A 21,484-nucleotide genomic window follows, 5' to 3' on the forward strand; every position below is an offset into this window, starting at 1 on the left:
ATTATCGGGATCTCTCGCAGAGAACCATGGCTCCCGGGTTTTTTTGTATGGTCTAGTACCAGTGCGTGGCCGTGTGTGTGAATGTGAAATTCCGAGTTGTACACCCTCGTGGAGCCGGGATGCGGCACCACGGGGATAGGCGGAAGGGACACGGGCACCACGATTTGGATTTGGTACGGGACTGATGGGACAGCCAGTTCTCGGTAAGTACCGCGAGGGCGGTCTTATTTAGAGAATATCTTGCGCGAGAATATAGCCGAGCGGGAGTGGTGAGGACACACGGATGCCTCAGGTGGCTACCGACGTCAGAGGGCACACTCCCGAGGAAGGAAAGGCTCGTCTCCAACGAGACCTGTTAGGATCGCGAATCGCGCCGCGAGGGGATTCGCGGATTCGGTAGGGACACCGAGATAGGGACAGGTCTGGGGCAGGCTAGAAATCACGACTCGGAATAGTCGTGAGCCGCCGTTGGAGAACACACTGTACGCGACGGGATTTGTATTGTAAAATCCGCCGTTTATTTGATGGTAATAAACGGAACGATATCCTACTCGCTGTTTTATCATTTTGCGCGCCTATCCGTTGACTCCGAAATTCTCTCTCGTCGCCCCCATGTTGCCCTCTACCATTTTCAGTGCGTTGAGGCTGAGCCGCCGGGAAACCTGAAAACGGCCATGGTGAGGGATGGTGGTGCGGGAAAGCCGCACCTGGCGCCCAACAATTAGATCTTCGGATCTTCTCTTCGATTACAGCACGTTGGGAGCAGCCACGGATTATTTGTAGGCGACGCCGATGAACGGTACACGTCACAATATATGTATAATAAATTTGCCTATTTCGCCAAAAACCTTTACCTGCGGGCTTTGATCTCTTCTGTATGAAATTATGATGACGTTTGAGTATATCAATTCAAGGCCTTCACTATTGCATAAGACTTTTCATCGGTCTTATATACTGAAAGAGAAAAATGAACAAGACTCCTTTGAATATGTAATTGTCAGTGTCTAGCAATTATTGAAACCGTTGTATAATTTCTTACTATCAGCTGGGTGGGATATCAGGGCAAATGAAAGCTCCAACTTATAGGTTTTTTGACAAATCAGTTGTATGTACAACTAATGTAACATAGTAAAAAATATGTACCAAAAGACAGAAGAGCAGAGGTCTTCAGATTCAGTATTAGATTACGAATCTATTCTATTTTGACTTGTTCAACGAGCCGGATTGGAGTCAAATATCAAAATGTAAAAACCATCTGAAAACGTGATCCCTTGTCTATTCTATTAGAGGAAAGTTAGTGTAAAGAAGAGTGATAAAAAAAACTTGAATTCGAATCATGAGATTTCGCCTGCAGAAACGAATCGTCATTTTTAATCAGTCAAATCAAGTATTTTTTCGTTATCGGAATACAGTCCCTCAAAATTAATTTTATTCTTATTTTGCCGAACGATATTTTTTCACGGATACTTTCATTATTACGAAATAGTTCGAAAAACAATATTCTCAATTGTAAAACCAGACAATTTTCACTTAAATCAGGTAACTGGAGTAAAATCTCGTGTAAACGAAGAAAATGACTTACGTAGTACATGCAAGAAACGATTGGTCAGTTAGAATATACATAGCTAGACGATAAAGAGGTATGCGCGTACATACATAACTGCTATGTACTTTTATCTCGATATATACATACATAGCGTACTTATATATTTTATACATATACGTAAATGAGCAAGCAAGATAGAGAGTACGCGATACCTAAGTAGTGTTTCCCGAGGCGCACGCGCTCTCGTTTTCTCGCGAAATCTTGTCTCATTGGAGGGGATACACGTGCCTCGCATTTGTATCATGATTGTTATTATTATGCTGCAGCGGTCGCCACGAGGCGACCTGAACGTAGTAACTGACTGGCTCTTCTCTCCTCTCTGTTATGTTTCATTCGGTTTTCAGTCGCTCGGAAGCCACCGGTGTGCTTGCATCGAACTTGTCTCCTGTTTTAATACCTCGATCGAACTTCCACAACTCCATAAGGAGCCACTCTGATTGTCCTCGTTGAACGAAATTTCTACAGTAATCTACTTGACTTGGAAATAGTTGATTATCTGAGTTAATATTGTTGGAGTGAAAGTTCCTCGAGGTCTGTCAAGTATATTTGTAGGAATTGTTAAATATCACAAGTGATTTTTAAATCCGGTGGCTTATAAACTGTATTTACAGAGTGGTGCGCGATTATAATTTTGTATTTGAAACAGCAACTCGTACACGTTTGACTTGTGATAATTTTGAGTGATAGACATACGTAGACATACATTAATTGCACCATCGTTCATAACCTGCTTAAGAGTGCGAATTACTTGGAAAGGAACAAGAGGGTTTTTTGAGATTCGGTAAGATTTTACAAAATTAATAACTATTTTTATTACATATTGTCATTGTATTTTACTGGCGTCGAACGAATTTATGTACGTTTCTTGTTTCTTTGAATTCTCGCGTTACTGAAATCTATTGTTATTTGAACTTTGCTACATTAAATGACTGCCAACTATTTCAATTTAAATATATATATGACGACTATACATTTTATAGAGGGAATATTATGAAATATTGTATTACTTGTATTTATTATTATTGTATGTATTACTATTATTTATTAATATTTTGATCTATTGATGACTGTGAAGTTGGCATCTCGTGTGTTGGCTTCGACAGTAGTTCTGGTAATTTAACTAAAAAAGTGACATTTTAAAAAATGAGGTCTTGACTTCCCATCCAGCATCCCACATCTGATGATTTAATTTAACGGTAGTGAATTTTATGGATCTCAACGAGCTCTGTAGTCCTTTATATAATTTTTAACAATATTTCTAACCATTTAGCTGAAAAAATCCACGGTACACTTTGTCACGGGGTTAGTTTTTTATGTCTACATGCACTAAATTGTGCTGAATTCCCTTATAGTTTAAATAATAATTGCGGGTGGAACCATTGTTTAAACAATGATAGCCATGGCAAGTGGTCCGGGAACTGTTCGGAACTCTATGGAACACAGCGTCAGGAACTAAGCTCATGCCTAAGCATACTGAACGATGCAGCCCCAGCCTAGGCGGGAAAGTAGAATCTTATTTCTCCAATCGCCTTTTATTAGCTGAACAGTCAGAACTATTATTAAAAACTATTAAAAAAAAAAGTATAGAACTCCTCAAAGTCTGTAAGATTCACTATTATTTAAATAAATTTTCGGATATGGGATGCTGGACAGGAAGTTGGCGTGCCATTATTTAAAATGCTTTTCTTAAGCCAACCCTCCAGAACTATAGTAAACAATTATACAAAATTATGTAAAAATTTACTGGATCCAAATTTAGTTGTAGTTTTTTTTTTAAACCAACACACGAGATGCTAATTTCATAATCATGAGTATGACCCATCTGCCATGGCATATTAAAAGAAATTAATAACGATAAACAGCAACTCCCTCTATTATCTGTTTGACTATATTTTCTACTTGACGTCACCAGCATCGGCATGCGAGGTAAATTCAGCTGATATTTTACATCAAATTTCTATTGCAGAATATTGAAAATAATCGAACAACTATCCTTGTGAATACAAAATTCTGTTAATCATATTTAACGTGTATTCGTATTCCACTCGTATAATTGGATGAATATAAAATTATTTAATTAAGTCCTCATCGTGTTGGTAGAAGAGGATATTTTAATGTCATTAATTATTAATATACGATTTTTTTCTTTTAAACATTCGTAACGTCCTCTCACGTACCACGGTAGCGTAACAATATTTGTGTTATCCTACAAAGCTATGCACAATGAGAGACGTCCGTCTTGATAAAACCTAGCTAAAAACCCGCTATAATTATTGCTAATACACGGCGTAAATACAGTAGCCGTGATCACATTGTTACGTCTTCCGATGTATACACATAGCGCGTGGAGAATTTGTATGTCAACCGTGATGAGCTGTCACCTTAGAAAGCAAAGAAGAAAAAAAAACTTATTCGTATGCGTAACGGGAAGATGGCGTGCACAAATTTCACGTCTCTGACACGTGTGCGTCCAGTACGTTAATTTACAAAACGTGACGTTCTCACGGACACTTCGTACCTTACGAAATGTCCCATGAAAATTCGTCACTTGGGATAACAGCATAGTATACTGTATTACGTATGTAGACATAAGGAATTTCAAGTAAACAGCGTGACACTTACATACGAGCACGTATTCATATCAATTTTAGGAACCCAAGTTTAACCACAAATATTTCCCCATATCGGTGGTATCAATTAAAAATGACGCCAAGGCGAGATATTTTGAGATAGGACATAGACACTCTAAATATTATATATATAATTCCTTGTTTTGAGATCAAGAAAATAATTGACCGCCTCTAACTACATATATTGTGCATTATTTTTATTCAACGTGCCATTTCGATGTAGGATCATTTAATAAAATCGAAAAATGTCTCAATGGTCCCGCTAGTCACGTGCAATGCAAATCGCCAAAGTTGCGTTAAATTATACGTTTTCATAAAAGTTTTATTTTATAAAAAAAATTAATTTTCATAATTCTATATATATATGTCCGCTTAATATATGGAGTCATTCCTGATCGAGCTACGTATATCATTAGAATAAAAATTTTCGGAACCTACGGAAAATCACTTTGCAGTTACATTCGGTAAAAGTGGCAAGTTACAGGTTAGGGGGTACCGTGATTGTTTTATCGACACGTAGATGTACCTTTTTTTTTTCTTATCTAACCACCATTTTTACACCGTACACGTGTCTCCACGTTTTATCTGCTTATCCAAGCCATCGCGGATACACCGACGCGAAAGTTCGTGGCGACGAATAAACTAAAATTATTACACCTAGCACTGGTACACTTCTCGATATCTTCTAGACCGTGCACGTGTCACACGATAAAGATATTCTACGCTACAATTACGATCCCCCGCTTAACTTCCTGCGAGGAACTTTCAGTCGTCATCGCGTACGGCCGTTAACGTCGACCCGACCATCATCATCGTAACGGTAAGTCCCCGACGGCACATCTAAAATAACGTGGAACGAAATGCTTGTCGTAAAATTGATGCGTATTATTTCGTTCGTGTGTACTGGACTTTACGTTTAATTAGGACAATACTCTTTACTCTTGACTTTAAATTGGATAAATAAAAATTACTTGAACAAATTGAATCGACCGTACTGATCTCTTTGTACTGAAAAATTAAAAGTCATTCTATGACCCTACTTGGGCATCGGACGTGCACTGGGTACGCTCAGTCTTCTTTAACTGGCATGTCTCATTCATTAAGATGCGTCTTGAATAAGGTATTGTCGTTCCACGTCATGCCTGTTCCCTGGATCCTTATATACTTACTTATCCCAATGAAAATAAGTGGAATTGGAACGCAAATATAAATTTCTTTGAAATTATTAGTATCTGCCTCGTTAACACTGATATATATATATATATATATATATATTGCATTGCTTATATAATATATTACACATGCACGTGTCTAGGGCTCGTATCATCGATCAAGTAACTTCGCGTCAGCTTCTCGCTGAAATTTATATCGAATGAAAATGCATTATTTACAAAGAGTTCCTTATCTCTAATATGTATCGACCTCGCACCACCTTGACCTTATTGAATTCCACCAAGAAACGACATAGATAGGAAATAAAAAAAATGATGCATTTTAAATACATTGCGATTGTATATTGCGATTATATTAACCCATGAATCGTGTTAACATCCAAAGTAAATAATTTTGGACAAGACGTGAGAGAACGAAATGTATGGGGGGCTGTTCGGTGAATGGCGTTATCAAAATATCAGATAACAAATCGCACGGGAGTCATTGGCTTTCCAAATAAGAGCGGTGTCCTCGTGGAGATAAGGCTCTGTCGTCGATAGGAAAACTATGAGCCACGTGTTAATATGAGAATGATCAGCGTGCACGAGAGAGGGGGGAGAGGGGAGAGAGAGAGAGAGACAGAGTGATGAGGAGAACCTGTTTCGTCCTTCCCCACCACGTCAACCCACTCGCCCTCCCCTCTTCCCACTACCATTCGGATCTTTAATTTTCTTTCTCTTCCTCGGTTCCCCTCTTTCCCCACTCCTGTCGTTCTACACATATCGACATGCCCCCCACTATTGGTCCATCTTTACAAATACATCCCAATGAAACTCTCTCGATGTATTTGACGTATCGCTGTGTGACGTGTCGTCTGACGTAGAAAACCAGACGCTAAAAATATTATATCTATATCTGCGTGCATGGTCTTTGAGTTGTATGGATACACGTGCGCGTGTATGTATGTATGTATGTATAAATATATATATTTGCAGGAATTCATAACAGTCTGATTGTTTCTATGCAATATCGGCAGCACCAATAGTCACATGTAACTAATTGATTTTATTAGCAACCGTTATCGAGCGCGTGCAGGCCGCACGTGTCGCGCATACTCGAAAGACTTTGTACTCGCGAGTGACCTCTATGCGCCGTACACGTGTACCGTAAAGGTGAACACGTGTCTAAAACTTGCGCGATAGTCGTGAAACTTGGGCAAGTCTTTCGCAATTAGTTTGACGAGAGTCAAGGATTACTATTGGAGTTCGAAAAAGGCTCGTTGCATCATAAGGTTGCGCTTAGTATTCGACGGGGTCAAGAGGTTACTGGGGAAAAAGCACAGTGAGCTTGGAAATTGGTGTACGGAAGAGCTTGAGTATAGTGTAGTCATATTCGTGTATACGAGGAGGATGCTGATAACGATCCTGGAAAATAATTTGATAAGATTCTTAGGAGGCTAAGGGGAAACCGTTATGGATGGTTTTTTATCAATAATAATTAAAATAGCAGTTACGATTAAAGTAAATGTACTATCGTACTCTTCCGGGTGGGTACCCGATTACATCTAACTCTTACGATCTATTTCCAATTTATTAAGTAAAGTCTGTATCCGATTTAAATGGAATCAACATGACGTCGAATAATGTGGAAGTCTCGTTACAGTTAAAAAATCTATAAATTGTGTGTTGAAAAAATTTTGGTTTTCGCCCTCTGACTGAAGAATCATGGTGGATTGTTGAAAAACGTTAGTTCTAGGTTTACCTCATATCGCGGTGACAGGAAAGAAAAAAAATCAGAAATACCTTTGCTTATTTCTCATTTTCTATTTTAAACAGCTTTATGACGTACTTCAAGATTCTATCCGATAAGGACTGAGGGTTGAGATATGTGTATATTGTTGTAGGTCTAAACGTTAAAATACGTGATTCCGGTAAAGACTCGTGAAAATCTTATTGTTAGATGAACGGAGACTGTAAGTGTATTATTTAATTGTGATCGGAGCAGTGCTAAAAAAATATTTATAAATATTGACAAGATAATAATTAATTATGCTCGTTATGTCTCTCTCGCTGATATTCCTGGACGGAAGTAGCTGTATGAGAATTCAAGAGATCAAGGAGCCCAGAGGGCACTAGGAGCACCAAGAGAGGATTAAATGGCACCTTACGAAGTATTGATCTTCCTGGCCGATGACACTCACGGTTTACATAAAGTCGTCAAGGATCGCGTTACAATTTTTTGAACATCCCCCGACGCAACAATTTTCGAGCAAGAATCTCCATTATTTATGTAGCACGTAGGTTAGACTTTAATTTTGACTCGCAATGAGAAGGTTTCACGTTTATTATGCTTCGTGGCGAAAAGTGGTCTTTGTCTTATATCCTTCTCAGCATTGTTTAGGATAATTGTGAAAATGGGCGCGAGTCGTGAGAAATTTCAAAAAATATTGTAAAACGCCATTTATGCTTGAGCGCAAAAAAAAACTTGGAACAACGATTTAAGCGCGTTAGCATAGAAATTTTGTAATATTTGTAACTATAATAAGTGGATATACATGCGATATGCATGAGATGAATCTCAGGGATAAATAGTCCTGCTGTCATTGTATTGAATTGTTGGCCATTCAGTCGAGCGAAGCGTGTTTAATTCAATTTTGACACTGAACGCCAAGATTTCCTGTCTGATTTGAAATTCGTGTCGAAGGGAGTTACAATTTTTAAAAGCCCACTATCTGGCGTGTGTTTATACTTTTTGGAACCGTATATTTACCGTTGTTGCCAACGATACGTAATAATGTAAAAACTAACCCGGATCTACCTAAGAAGACAAAGAACCATTTCAAGTAAATACACCTATAAAACCAGCAAGACCGTAGAGCCGAGGGAAATGGATGGGTATCAATTACGTGTTTGTTTCTTTTCCTATCCGCGCATTCAATAACTCAAAGGCCATAGAAAAAAAAACACCAAGAAAGAAAAAGGACGAAGAACTTGTACTAGCATGTGCAATCGTAAAGAATCTAATAAGGAAATACATACATAAAGAACGACGAAGAGTGATGGAAAGCAGGTAAGAAATATTTCCCAGGAAAAAGCCTTAAGCGGATGAAAAGACGCGGAGCTCCCATAAGGAGTGCCTCCCTCAGGAATAAGGTGTGCGTAGGTAGTAGACGGCATGGACAAGTTGGGAGGGATTGTACGCGCCAGAATAAAGGAAGGGTGCCAGTGCGGGTGCCCATGCAGCGCACGCAGAGAATCCAGAGGCAGCCGCAGGAAACGTCGGGGCATCGAACTCAGCTGGCCACGTGCGAGTCAAGAGAAGCGCACCTCGTGCCCACTCTTCCTCGTAAAGTCTAAAGAAAGTATATATGTATATATATATATGTATATAGTGGTATTGGCGTTGAAATTGGCGTCAGCTTCACAGACGATGGATAACAACGTCGATCCGGTAGAGTCACAACCGCGTGCGAATACGACACACAGAATCAGTCGGGATCGTAATACCGCTTCCTCATGGTGGCGGAGCTGACACTGTTAGGTTAGTTTCCCTGTCCAGTAGTCGCTGTAGTGGTGGAAGCGCTAGGCTTGACAGGGTGGGAAACTGACTAACTACTACTGATTGTGAGTGGGGGAACCAGGCGCACGTGGCTTCGATGAAATGTACGATGTTCCAGTATCCTTCGGCGTTGTGTTCAGTTGCACGGTAGTTATGTAGGCGAGGATACTGAACGTTACGATATTGTCAGACGGATGAGGTTAAGCAGAACCGTAGAGAATATGGAACTTTTCCACGTGACACTTTTTTTTTAATCATATCTAAGTCTAGATGCATTGTAGGTTACTCACGTGAGTTTATTCTTTTAGATAATAGAGTTTGAAGGAATGTTTGAGCTCGGTGAGAAATAATGCATTTGTCATTTACTAGTTTTTTATTTATAACAATATTGTCCGGGGAATTTTCGATTGAGTTTTAGAAACCAGTATTATATTCTGATTTGTTTTGACTGTTAATTACGCTGTCAGGGAACACGTGTTTAACGTGCACAAACTGGATGATCTTTGTGTAACTATTGATCTATTATGAATGTTAAGCATCGTGTTGTCCCGGTGACCTATGACCGACATAATGTTGTCGACGAATCACTGAATTTTGAAAGGAATCCTAAAACTCGTCCTAAAACACGTAACGATTTGAGAATATCTCTTGATATTTTTTTCTGCAAATATTATGTTTTATATATTAGATATGTATACTGTATATTTACGGGAAGAAGCTTGATTCTTGGCATCCACTTTCTTCTACTTTAAGCTTTTGCATTCTTCATGAGTATACTGCATAAGTGGTAATATATTATCTGTAGGTGCATATGCTGAAAATAATATTTAATTTGTAAGACTGTCCAATAATTTTTTTTTTAAATATTAGTTATTAATAAAAGCGTCAATCTTATGTAGACATCAAAGAAATTAAATCACGCTGGAGACAAAGAACACAAGTCGGAATCTTTTTAGGTTATTTCTACGGAAAAAAAAACAGCTCTGGTGCTTTTGAGTCCTGCAACACTTAGAAGAGCAATGGAAAACCTGTTATTGGCAACTCCTCCTAGACGTAGCAGTCTCAAAATAAATATGTGACTTCGCCATCTTAGCCACAAAGATTTGTAGGTGCGTTAACATATGAATATTATATACATATGCGTGATAGTGAAAATAGTTTCGATTCTCAGGAATATTTTTTTAATCCAGAAATCTCCAAAGATTTATAGACGTCATATTAATCCGTATGAATCCAGCCAAACTTTGAAAATCCGCAGAAATCAGACTGCAAGGAACTAGAAGAACATGACGATATTAAGTGAGTCATCAAAGTTTAATTTATTACCGAATTAATAAAATCGATCTCAAGAAGGGCGGGCCATCACCTGCAATTACTACTTAATATAAGCATCCGTAAGATTCCACTATCAATCTTCGTTTCCAACAAGGGGTCCCTGGAGCAGCCTGTTGAATCCAATTTTTCTGCGAGTCATGGAATTTCACGCGAATGCGTGAATGAATATTCGCTCACGCTTACTGAGTGCGGATGCCCACAAAGCTTCCAGGAATTTTCTCTAATGAACAAAAAACTCTTTTATTGCCCAATCAAACATTTACCAACTGGCAAAGCGCCATGACAGGAAAGTTTTACTGTACATCGAAGAAGTGAGCCACCCTGTAACAGTAGTGGGAACTATCTAGCATTAGTATTATAGCCAGCAGTATAAGTGGAATAGTTCACTAGCTGTCCAACCAGCTGGCGGGTAAAGCGAACGACGAATATGAAATAGACGAGCAGTTTCAACGAGTAAACTAGATGGCACGTGTACAGACACGTTACATTTAGAACGTGACACCACGCTCTTTTTCACTCGCGCATGTTTCAGCATTCTATGTCCATCTATCATAATACAGGGATACTACGATACCTAACTTGCGAGGATTTTAATCTTAGTTCACAAAGCCTGATCCTCGTAGCATTCAGTAATCGTCTTATTCACGAAATGTTCTCGTATTCAAAACAAAAGAAATACCTGTATTGGCCAAGCTCTGTAAAGTTCCACATACAATGGGTATGTGTATACATACAGCCTGCAGTTATACGAATGGCTGCTAGGCATTTTTAAGTTGCAAAACGTGGCAAGAACACGGTTTTGTACTCCTTAATCTGGATTGCGATCGAAAGGTTTCTCTCGCACGTGACGCGTGCGTCTCGTTCTCGTGGGCACGTGGAAAAGTCAAGCGAGGTGTGAGATTGTGACGGTTTGCTATTTGCTATAGGTTAGGCGATGACGCAGATAACATGGTACTTCTATGAAACAGGAGAAGGAACTAAGTGGGGATGACGCATTGGGGAATGGTCGGTAAAGTGGGGAAATTGAATGCAGTGGTGGGGGTCATTGTTAAGGAGTGGGAGACGCACACGTGCCTGGGTCGCGCGGTAAATCAGTCTTTCCAAGGGTAGATGCCATGTGTTCGACCTGACCCATAGTTTTCTCTATACACACTCTCACATGAAATGTAAATATAAGCCTTATGCAGAATGTATATTTATCTATAACTGATCGGTGGGATCAATTTTCATATGCAGGAGAACTATTTGTAAGTTTTATATCGGAAGATGATAAGACTCCAATTTGAAAATAATCTCATTCCGAGAACTTCATACTAACTTCCATCTGACTTTGATAATATGCGTGAGTATTTTTATGTCTCACTAACCTCCATTTTATATGCGAAATTATGTTTGCGAAATGGTTATTATTACAAAAGAGACACGTGTTCATTCCAGATACGCACTGCAGGGTTATACATACGTATTTACGATTTAAGAACTCCTGTCACGTGGGCAATTTAGTCATTCTCATGGGATACTAATACCGGTAGCTGGTCGCTTGCCTGGAATAACTGGATATAATTTATTTAGTGATGGACCTTAAGCGAATTACATTGCATGTACAAGATATTTAAGGAGTCCATTGGTGATTCTAAAAATGTATCTGTATATATATATACACATTTCGTGGAATCCGATTAATAATTATACCTCTTTATGGACTACGAAATATGTTGGATATAGCGTTGCCTCCAAATTCTACGACGTGAACTAGTTATATTGAATTTTTGAGTTAACAACTTCTGGGAGACCCAGTATATTAATGTCCAACCAATGTTTCGCAAGCCGTCCAATCTCTGATCTGTAATCATAATACCTGACACAAGTGACGTGTTCAAATGATTTATTTAGGGCTCTTCGAAAATTGAGTGAAAATTAATCTTCACGTTTCCTCCGTCTTTCACGGATTAACAATATATTACATATAATTACATTGCTCAAAAGATATATATATATATATATATATATATATATAATCGTATAATAAATTGAAACTTAATTTTTATTAAAGTTATTTACATAACGATTTATTACGCATAGGCGGACCTCGATATCAAAATAAATTGAAGAAATCCCGTGACGTCCAGCGTCCCTGTGTGGTCAATAATATTAATTAGTGCAAGTAAACTAATCGAAGCGTCAATTGCACACCGCAATTACACTGGCAGGTAATTGCATGGAACTTTTCAACAGTACAATGACATCTGCGAGCAACGAATTTGATGTTGTAACCAAGTCAGAAATAAATTCATTAGGTGCGACTTGCTTAATGACAACTAGGTTAATGACCAGTCTGTACAAATAACGATGACGAACAAAGTAACTTTTGACAATTGTCATTATAGTCGTTGAAAGGTAATGACGCCGTGTCGATTCCTCGTATTTTGCGATCAGTGTCTAAGGAGTCATCGTACCCAGTGTAAACCCCAGAAGAGAGTATTCGCGCGACATTAAATCACAGCGAAGGTGATAGTCGTTCTCGCGTGCAAGCACTATCTAATCAAAAGGGCTACGGAGATTTATACAGGAAAACGCGTCGAGCGGCGAACAAGATGTTCTGCACGTGTGCCCACGCTGTTCAAGGCCGTCGTCGTCGGGCCTCCCCTCTACTCCGCCTCGCCCTTATCATCACTCTCGACTCTCTGCGTCAGTCGCTCGATCCCCCGGCATCTCTCTTTGCTTGTTTCTCACTCTCTCACCAGTCTCTGTCTTTCCCTCGCTCTTGCTCTATCTCACTCTCACTCTTTCGCGTGGCTCGACTCTCTTGAAAATCCCGCGATCCAAACCCCTTGCTCGTCAGTCGAACTTTCCCTACCCGGAACTACCCCTGGGGCAATCGTTTATGACCCAGCTGCCTCCCCTATTGGTTATTACGGCAGCCAGTACGTCGAACACCCGGGGATCTCTACCTTCAGTCTTTCTTTACATCTTCCATTCTCTCTATCGCTCTCGTGCCTTTTTAGTATTCATATACTTTTTCTCTGTCGAAGTTTCAACGAATTCTCATAGATGGCTCTATGCTTTTGGGTTTCTACTCGTTTACGTATGCAAAGTGATTGGATTTGATCCTCATCGATTGCCTTTGCGAACTTTAGTAACCATCCTTATTTCCCAGCTACAAAGGTACCTTGTTCCTTGTTCGCTCGTCAAGTGTCAACGATTTCGCACAGGTTGTCATTTGTTCCTGTTACGGTTGTCAAACGCTCGTTGCGCAATATGATGGTTTCACGTGTGACGTTGCTAAGCAATTTCATGAAATTCTCTTGATGCTTGTTACTCGTGAGACATTCGCGTTAACGCAGAGTCATGAGTTTATCTCTGCTTTTTACTGCCCTCGTGTTCCTCTTATATCATTATTTACGGCAACGATTACTTCCTACAGAATATTACCGTGCCATTTTTCTTCAAATCATGACGACCCTTGTCGATTTTATACAAATTTTAAATTCGTACAGTATACGGCATCATTTTAATATGGTACTGTATGGTACGTTAATCCTCGTTGTTTCGGACGCAGGGAATCGAAGCACAATATATTTGCAACCCTCGAAACAAAAGTCGAGGGCTGACAATCGAGCGCAATCGGGCAACCATGTCGCTAGATTTTCAGTTACCACGAGCGATATACACGGTGGGCCTAAAGTAAGTAGTAATTATGGATCTTATCTCGAGGACAGGTATTATTTATTTATTCATGTATTCTATCGCAGTTGCCATGTCACTATTGCATGTAAGCGATTTGACGTGCTTTGAAAATGCATATCGACCACTGCACACATTGCATTTTCATGTTATTTTATCAACAAGGCGAATCAATAAATTATATTAAATGATTTGTTCATTTACTATGTATATACATACATATATCTTTGACAAGGCTATTTTTTTCAAAAATGCATTGAAGCTATTAAAATAAATTGTTTACTCGTAACATTCTGTATTCTTCAATTCACATTATTCTATAACTCTGCAATTCTTCTTTAATCTGGACTTTCGAGGATTACTTTTAGAACTTACAAAAAGCAACATCGCTTATCCTGTTACATGACATAGTCGACACGGTCCCATTGATTTTTAGGTTAGTATAAGTAGCACGTCGTGCATTCGTTCACCCTATTATCTATATAAAATTAATTATCTATGCAAAGTGCGCTTATAAATTAATTAGACCGTCGCCGAGCATCGTCCGATTCTTTTTTCCTTACGTTCAAAAAAAGATTTAAACTCTATTCGACGTCGCTGGTATTGTCACGGTCATTGATTATTCGATAGATCATAAGCGCGAGGATCTGCATTTATGTGACAATGACATGTGGCATATGTTTCAATAAGCTTATGTTTCTTTCTTTGTTACAGAAATATGGCACCGACCATCTGCTTGGCAGAAATACCTATGCCGAAAATCGCCTCGAATCCTTATGCTCATCGGCGTCAAAAGATTCATAACAGCGGTGTCATAAAGCAACAGAAACTTGAAATCGTACAGATGCTCAACGTCGCCACTGATGACTTGTCCCTTTCATCCTCAGAAAGTTCTCTTTGGAAAGCTGGTTGTCCTACCAATTCGTGTGTACCTGCTATTGGTTCCTCGTCCAACACTGCCGCTAAAGTTCCTGTCGATCTTCACGAACATTGGAGAAACATCCTGATACGTCGAGAAGGTACAATTTATTAGTATTGAAACATATATGGTAGCATCTATTAAAATCAATTATTTATTAACAATAATTACATTTATCTTTTCAGGTCTACTTAATATTGTTTCAAGAACAATGGCTCTTGTACGACGCAATCATATCCTTCAAAAAAGGATAAACGCTCTGCGGATGGAAACACGTGATTTTATTCGTTCCGTATTGGGAAATCCGAAGAACAAAAGTGTACAGGAAGATGATTCGACCACAAGAATCAAGAAAGAAATGGATCTAGATTGTGAGAAGGAAGTGACTCAGATGAAGGATTCTATTGTTTCTTCGTCCAGTGAAGACACGTGCGAAACTTTCTGCTTCTCTCCATCTAGTCCGGATTCGACCAGCTCCTTAGAAAATTGTGTTACATCCGGCAGTTGTGTTTCTATGGACGTCGACAGTGATTCCTTAGACGATCCAGATGCGATTGATGATTCAGTTCTGTAGAGTCAATAGTCATTAGAAATTATTGTCTGTTGATTTTACTATTTTGTATGCCGAACTGCAGTCTTCACGAACAACTCGCGATATGAAGTCCAGTAAAATTGAGAATGAAGAAGAATGTAGCTGAAATTTATGCGGTATCCACATCAGGAGAAGATATTGGACCCAGTTTTTTTCATTTTTAAACTTGAATTTGACTACCGTATTAATTCACTCCAGTCGTAGAAATAAAAAAGAAGAAAGACAGTTCTAAATAATGCAGGGTTAAATTTATATCCTGATTAGGTATAAATTCCCTTCATCTTGAGACATGTCTTAATATAATAGAGTTGCGTAAGAGAAATGACAGTCTATATACGCACGCTTTTATATTTCATTCTGAGTGTATAGCTTCGTGTTTTGGCGTACCGAATTATTCGGAAGAACTTTTTCAAATTCATTAGTTTTTTGTTCAAAACGTGGGAAAGTCGAGGATCAACATAACGTATAGTTCAATAATAGCATATAGTTGATACTATGCGTAGTGGTTATGTAAGAGTGATTCAGTTTATTATTATTAAATACATCGTATATACCCAACGCATTAACTGTGAAAAAATCTTGAATGACTTGAAAAGAACAAGACATTTTCTGCGTGTAAACGTCAAGTAAGCTTTCTCCTTAAATGGCTAAAATATAAGTGGATCTTCTCATTCACGACTGAGGAAACCGACTGAGAGTGGCTGTTTCTAATAACTCACTTTGTCGTTTAAGTTCTCATCAAGAGTCATTGAAATGATATCATGAGTATATGATAAGGATTGCGAAGTCATCGATCATTCATAACGTTTACATTGCCAAAGTGAGATCTATCGTGGGTTATTACGGATATGAAATCCGTAATTGAACAGATAAAGATTAAAAAAAGAGAAATATTTTATTCAGCAGAGAGTAATAAAGTCTGCTTTGTTCAGCGCCGTTTTTCAAGTATACAAAGTAATTTCCAAAAATTGCCCGAGTACAGGACACAGTCCTATTTCATTTTTAATAAAATAAATTTGTCATATTATATATGATTCACTTGCCATAATATTTGTACATACGTAATATTCTAATATCTTTCTGTGAAACGCTGTAGGATATAAGTAGCAGACCTATTTATATGTCGTACCATTGGTAGCGACTTATTTCGACATGAATTTTTCATATATATCAATTGAAAAAGCAATGTAAATTCTATTATACCTCATAAATAACGTCTAGCTGTCTTATTGTGATCGTGTGATAATCATACATAGTATTTTTAGGGGCAAAACTATCAAATGATACTTGATTAGGCGTGTGATAATAAATGTATATCTCTTGAACGTGTTTTCGTTGCTTGATCGATCTACGGGTAGGTTTTGTACCTAACAATATGCAAAACAATTAACGTCTAATTTTTATAGCAATACAACTACGTGAAGTAGTTTCGAATAATTGTCTTTAGATATAGATGACAAGTGCAAAAATGATATCACAGCTTGTGGCAAGTTTTTTTAAATTTCATTCCGTGTAGACGCTATAGATATACTATTATCGCTTCTATACAAGATTTTATATAAAATCCAGTGAATATTGTAACGTTTGTTTTTGGTGCTTTCACTCCTATTCTCGTGATATTTTAACCAGTCAGCAATGATAGCGTAAGAAATGAAATTAGAATCTCATGGGTGAAGATTGACAGTCATCAAGAGATAAATTCACAGCAAGGAATTGAAATGCACTGATACCTTTTGAACTATGATAAAACATGTAAGTTAGGTTTATAAATAACAAACTTTGTGACTTTTGGCATATCAAATTGTTAAGCTCGACGGCGGCGGCAGGCTATTTTATAATAAAAGTCCAATAAGCATTTACATTGTGCGAAGAAACAACAAAACCAAATGCTAACGAAAAACACCACAGAATATATTCTAAACTTTAACGTGAGGGTATAATAGAATTTTTATGTGTCGCAGCCTTTGTGTGTCTTTATTATAATAATATTGTAAGCATAGTACCAATCAGCAGTACCTAATTCTTTAATTATTTTCGATTGTTCTCATTAGCTTTTTACATTTTTCTCAGTGATCTCGCGTTTCGGTTTATGCTTTATACCGATTAATCGGCTTATTCGGAACATTTACGAGTTTTATCCATGCCTCATTTATTTTTTGTTTCTTTTCTACTTTTCAGTTTCTTTAAAACAGTATTGCTGTGACATAATTGCACTTTATAAATTTTTGTGTAAGATCAAGCTCATGGATGAAATTTCACACGTTCATGCTTCTGAATGGAGTCATCAGTTGAGGTACAAGCAGAATGGGTTTTTTAATTGTGTGAGTACTAGGGTACATCCCTTTTGAATGCAAGAAATTATTTTGTATGGTTGACATGGTATAGTGACCTGCTTAATAAGAATTGTAAAGTATCCAAATAGGAGGGACCGAGTGTGTGTTTCGTAGTTATTAGACACAATCGAACTCAAATTTAAGCTCGATAATTTATTTATTTATTGTATTTCTTTGGAAAAAGATAGTCCTTGAAAGATTCAACATTCATTACCTTTATAGTATTATAATGATATCCGGATACTATTATATAAGGTAGATAATCATTTTAAACTGTAACATAGGTGAACAAATAAATACTTGACTAAACATTTATTCGTTTATTTGTATCCCTTTAACAATAGTTTTTATTATCTATATACATTGTGGCATACGAGATTTCCTTATAGAACAAGCGATAATATTTTTACAAATCAATTGCATCTTATATGAACCATTATTACTTTGAATAATGCTAATGGTCACATCATAAGAGGCAAAAACTGCCGACACAATTTTTTTAACATCTCCATTGAGTAAAGAGTGAAATCAATGTGCTTCTGGTGAGTGTGATAATAATACCACCAGAACCCAAAATTGCAGTAATGCCTGTACAAAGTTTAAATAAGATTGACATTTAATAGACGTTCATTAATCATATATGTATAATAAAACTACGTACCATGTAGAACAATACAAGAATTCGTGCTAACGGATATCTGCGTAAAAAGACGCCCGTTCTAACGCTAACAGCGTCTAACGATGAGTAAGCTCGTTTCACTCGTCTAGCAACCCCTGTGTCGAAAGGTGTTTCCATTAGAAACGTCGGTACTTGTGCTTTTGCGTCATCTGTGTCATTGACGCTATTGTATAATATACTTTTCCTCAAATTTCCGATAGCATTTCTGTGCTCGTGCTGAGGAAGAGAAATATTTTTTTCTAGGAACAAAGAGAATATCAAAGGCGCGACAAGGATTACACTTACCTCAATTTTTTCAAGCTGCAATCTCAATGCATTTCTTTCGGTTGTTAAATTTTCCAGAGCTTGTTGTTTCAACACTAATGTCTGTGTAAGAGATGAAAGTCGAGATTCTACTTCGCTATTTGGCGTAGATGCTGCCGATAATTGTGATCTGAGTCTAGCAATTTCTGTATCCTGTTTTTGTATTTTTGATGAAAGAATATTCTGCTGTTGTGCCAATTCCTCCTTTAGAGATCTGATTTCCTAATTCAATAATATAAGTAGGCTTGATTTCTTTGGTCAGTAATAAGTTTGGGTTAATTATTAGGGTTTCTAGTACGACATACCTCGGAATGTTGTCTTGCATCTTCCTCAGCATCTAATCTTCTACTTCTTTCCACAGAAACAATATCTTTCGCCTGTAGACTGGCTTCTGTTGTTTTTTGCCGAAGCTTTTCTAAATTGATCTCTGCGTTTATCAATTCTTCCCGTGCCAGTCGTAATTGTTCGCAGGTCTGTTGATTCTCTTCTCGCAATGTCTCGCGTTCCTGTCTAAGAATTCATATTACGTTTCAAGGACCTGTTCTTGTCATAGCTCATACTTCATAACAGTTAGGTCAATATCAATAATATTTGAAATTCTAAATGAATATTTTGCACACTACCTTAATTGATTTAATTCCATAATGGTTGCGTCATCTAATCCTGTAGTCGCATTTCCTCTTAATTCTGCTATCAATTTTTCTTTCTCTTGCAAAGTTTTCAATGCTCTTGCTCTATGCTGCTCCAGATCTGATCGTGTTGAATTCAATTCTGAACGAACTCTTTCAACAGTGCTTTGCAGATCTAATAATTGTTTCAAAAATTCTTCCCTCTCGATCTCCAGCGACCGTAAGTTTTTCTTCAATACATTTATTTCTTTTTGATGATCAGTCTGCTGTTTGCCAAGTAATTCATTTTTTTCTTTCAAATCTTTTTGAGTTGTTTTCAAATGATTCGTTAGATCTGCATCTTTGACTGATTTTATTAACTGATCCATTTCCAGTTTTTGTTGAGATAGTCTATACTCATATTCTTGACGTAAACTTTCAAGCTGGTGCTGTAACTCACTGCGTTCTAGAACAAGGATGTACTACTAAGTTTTCAATACATGAGATAATCATTATTAAAGATCATCTGTGAAGTCAAGATATTCTGTAATTATTACCGTTCTCAATGGCTTTTTCCCTGTTTAATGCAACTAGCAATTTACTGCATAAATTTTGCATTTCACTTTTCAGCGACAAGTTTTCCTTTTGCAGATCGATTTCTATTTCACCATTTGGTAAACTTTGGTCGAAATCAGATTCTGGGACTTCGACTGAAGTATGGGATAAGCTTGGACTGGTTCTTCCACTTCGAATAGATAATTCAGACACAGAGTCAGTATTATCTGAAGGATGTTCAACAATAATGGATGAAGAGTTTGATGGCGGTTTTATATGTTCCAAAGTAATATTCCTTTTTGGTGTTGTAGTTGGTGTATTTAAAAATGTGATGAGCTCCTCCTCTCTGTCTAGCTTTGATTTAATCGGTGTTAATGATCCAAGGTTCCCAGTAGAACGAATATAAGGAAAATGTTTTGGTGACTCCAAACTAGAATTCCCAGCATTTTTTGGAAGGCTAAAAAATTATATTGTTACAAATCAACTATCACAAATATGTGTAGTTATACAAAATAATAAAGTTAAATACCACACTTGTGGAGGCTCCCAAGTAACCTCTGTAAGCAATGGTTGAGGTTCTACATCGAGCCTATCCTTGTTTAATACAGCAGCTGTATTTTGATCAATTTTATTAAGAAGATTTTCAGCCTTCCCGGCCAGCCCCGAGAGCCAAGCCATCCTTTAAAACCTTGACGTTCCGTATAATTTCGATTAAAAATGAAAATTTGCTCCGTCAAATTGATGTTACCACCAGATGACACTGAACCGTATAGATTAACAAGTGGAAAAATTACAAGACACAAGTGAAATATTTCCAATCTATGTAACGTCAAAAACTTTCACCCACTTGCCATCTTGGATTAAATTTCGAAAGTTTCGTTGAATATTATAAAAATAATGTCCAAAGATATTTAAATCTGGTACTAAATCTTTATAAAAATGGACACATATTAGACTTTTTAAATTTCACAAGAAATATAGTAAATATAGTTTGACGCGTGTCATTTATGACACGGTAAGTATAATGGAGGACAGGTTTGTCTAGATCACCAAATCATTTTTGCGCAAGTTACGCAAAGCCCAAGTTGAAGTCATATATTTATAATAAACTTTTTATTTTTGACATATCCTTTAATAAAATAAATAATGCATATACATTATATTTGCCTGTGGAACAAGTGTTATTCGAATTGATTCAAAATATTAAAGAAGCATGAAAACGTGGACGATACCTTGAATGGAAACTGAATATAAGAAAATAAGAATAGTGCATAAATTGTTTGTATACTAAAAGAAATTTCTGTTTGTTTTTATAATAATCTTTAAACTAGTAGGACAATTTATGGCACTTTGAAATTTCAGATTGCTCTATGGGAAAAAAAGCAAGAAATTATGTTGAACATGGTTCGTTAAGGTTCCCGACAATGAAAGAAATAAGGAACGACATATGTATAAGATATAAGAAATAGTCTGTGTGTGGTTAATACAATTGGTTCACTCATTACTGCTGTTTCCGGTATAACGTCCATA

The 21,484-nt window shown here is 37.4% G+C and overlaps 2 protein-coding genes across 10 annotated transcripts in view; one reads left to right on the plus strand and one right to left on the minus strand.

The window, feature by feature from the left end:
- Positions 1-18,120, plus strand: part of LOC107269594 — an 18,358-nt gene extending 238 nt beyond the window's left edge. The window contains exons 1-4 of one of the 9 annotated variants that reach the window (XM_025086890.1): positions 1,867-2,387; positions 7,481-7,684; positions 14,680-14,984; positions 15,070-18,120. In XM_025086890.1, coding sequence (XP_024942658.1) covers positions 7,578-7,684; positions 14,680-14,984; positions 15,070-15,458 — 801 coding nt within the window. In that variant the 5' untranslated portion in view covers positions 1,867-2,387; positions 7,481-7,577 and the 3' untranslated portion in view covers positions 15,459-18,120. Of the gene's footprint in view, positions 1-1,866; positions 2,388-4,845; positions 5,057-7,480; positions 7,685-8,992; positions 9,237-9,864; positions 10,056-10,136; positions 10,246-12,411; positions 13,447-13,502; positions 13,966-14,679; positions 14,985-15,069 lie in introns of those variants that run through there. The other 8 variants (XM_015743641.2, XM_015743640.2, XM_015743643.2 and 5 more) reach the window with 8 other exon arrangements.
- On the minus strand, positions 18,115-21,340 carry LOC107269589 (golgin-84). Its single transcript, XM_015743627.2, has 7 exons — positions 20,484-21,340; positions 19,957-20,411; positions 19,415-19,865; positions 19,097-19,301; positions 18,774-19,013; positions 18,471-18,704; positions 18,115-18,397 (listed from the first exon to the last, which is right to left on the minus strand). The coding sequence occupies exons 1-7, from the start codon at positions 20,630-20,632 to the stop codon at positions 18,338-18,340; spliced, it is 1,794 nt and encodes a 597-aa protein (XP_015599113.1). The 5' UTR covers positions 20,633-21,340; the 3' UTR covers positions 18,115-18,337.
- Between the last annotated feature and the right edge of the window lie 144 nt (positions 21,341-21,484).

Source organism: Cephus cinctus, unplaced genomic scaffold (genome assembly GCF_000341935.2).
Source record: "Cephus cinctus unplaced genomic scaffold, Ccin1 Ccin1_scaffold0678, whole genome shotgun sequence".
In the NCBI taxonomy this organism is placed as follows: domain Eukaryota; kingdom Metazoa; phylum Arthropoda; class Insecta; order Hymenoptera; family Cephidae; genus Cephus; species Cephus cinctus.

Bases quoted from the DNA above. Each gene is read 5' to 3' on its own strand.
- LOC107269589 (XM_015743627.2), bottom strand. From the start codon at position 20,632: ATGGCTTGGCTCTCGGGGCTGGCCGGGAAGGCTGAAAATCTTCTTAAT. The intron at 20,412-20,483 runs GTATTTAACTTT...ATAATTTTTTAG, and splicing joins TGGGAGCCTCCACAAGTGTG to CCTTCCAAAAAATGCTGGGA. The intron at 19,014-19,096 runs GTATGTCGTACT...TTATTGAATTAG, and splicing joins ATGCAAGACAACATTCCGAG to GAAATCAGATCTCTAAAGGA.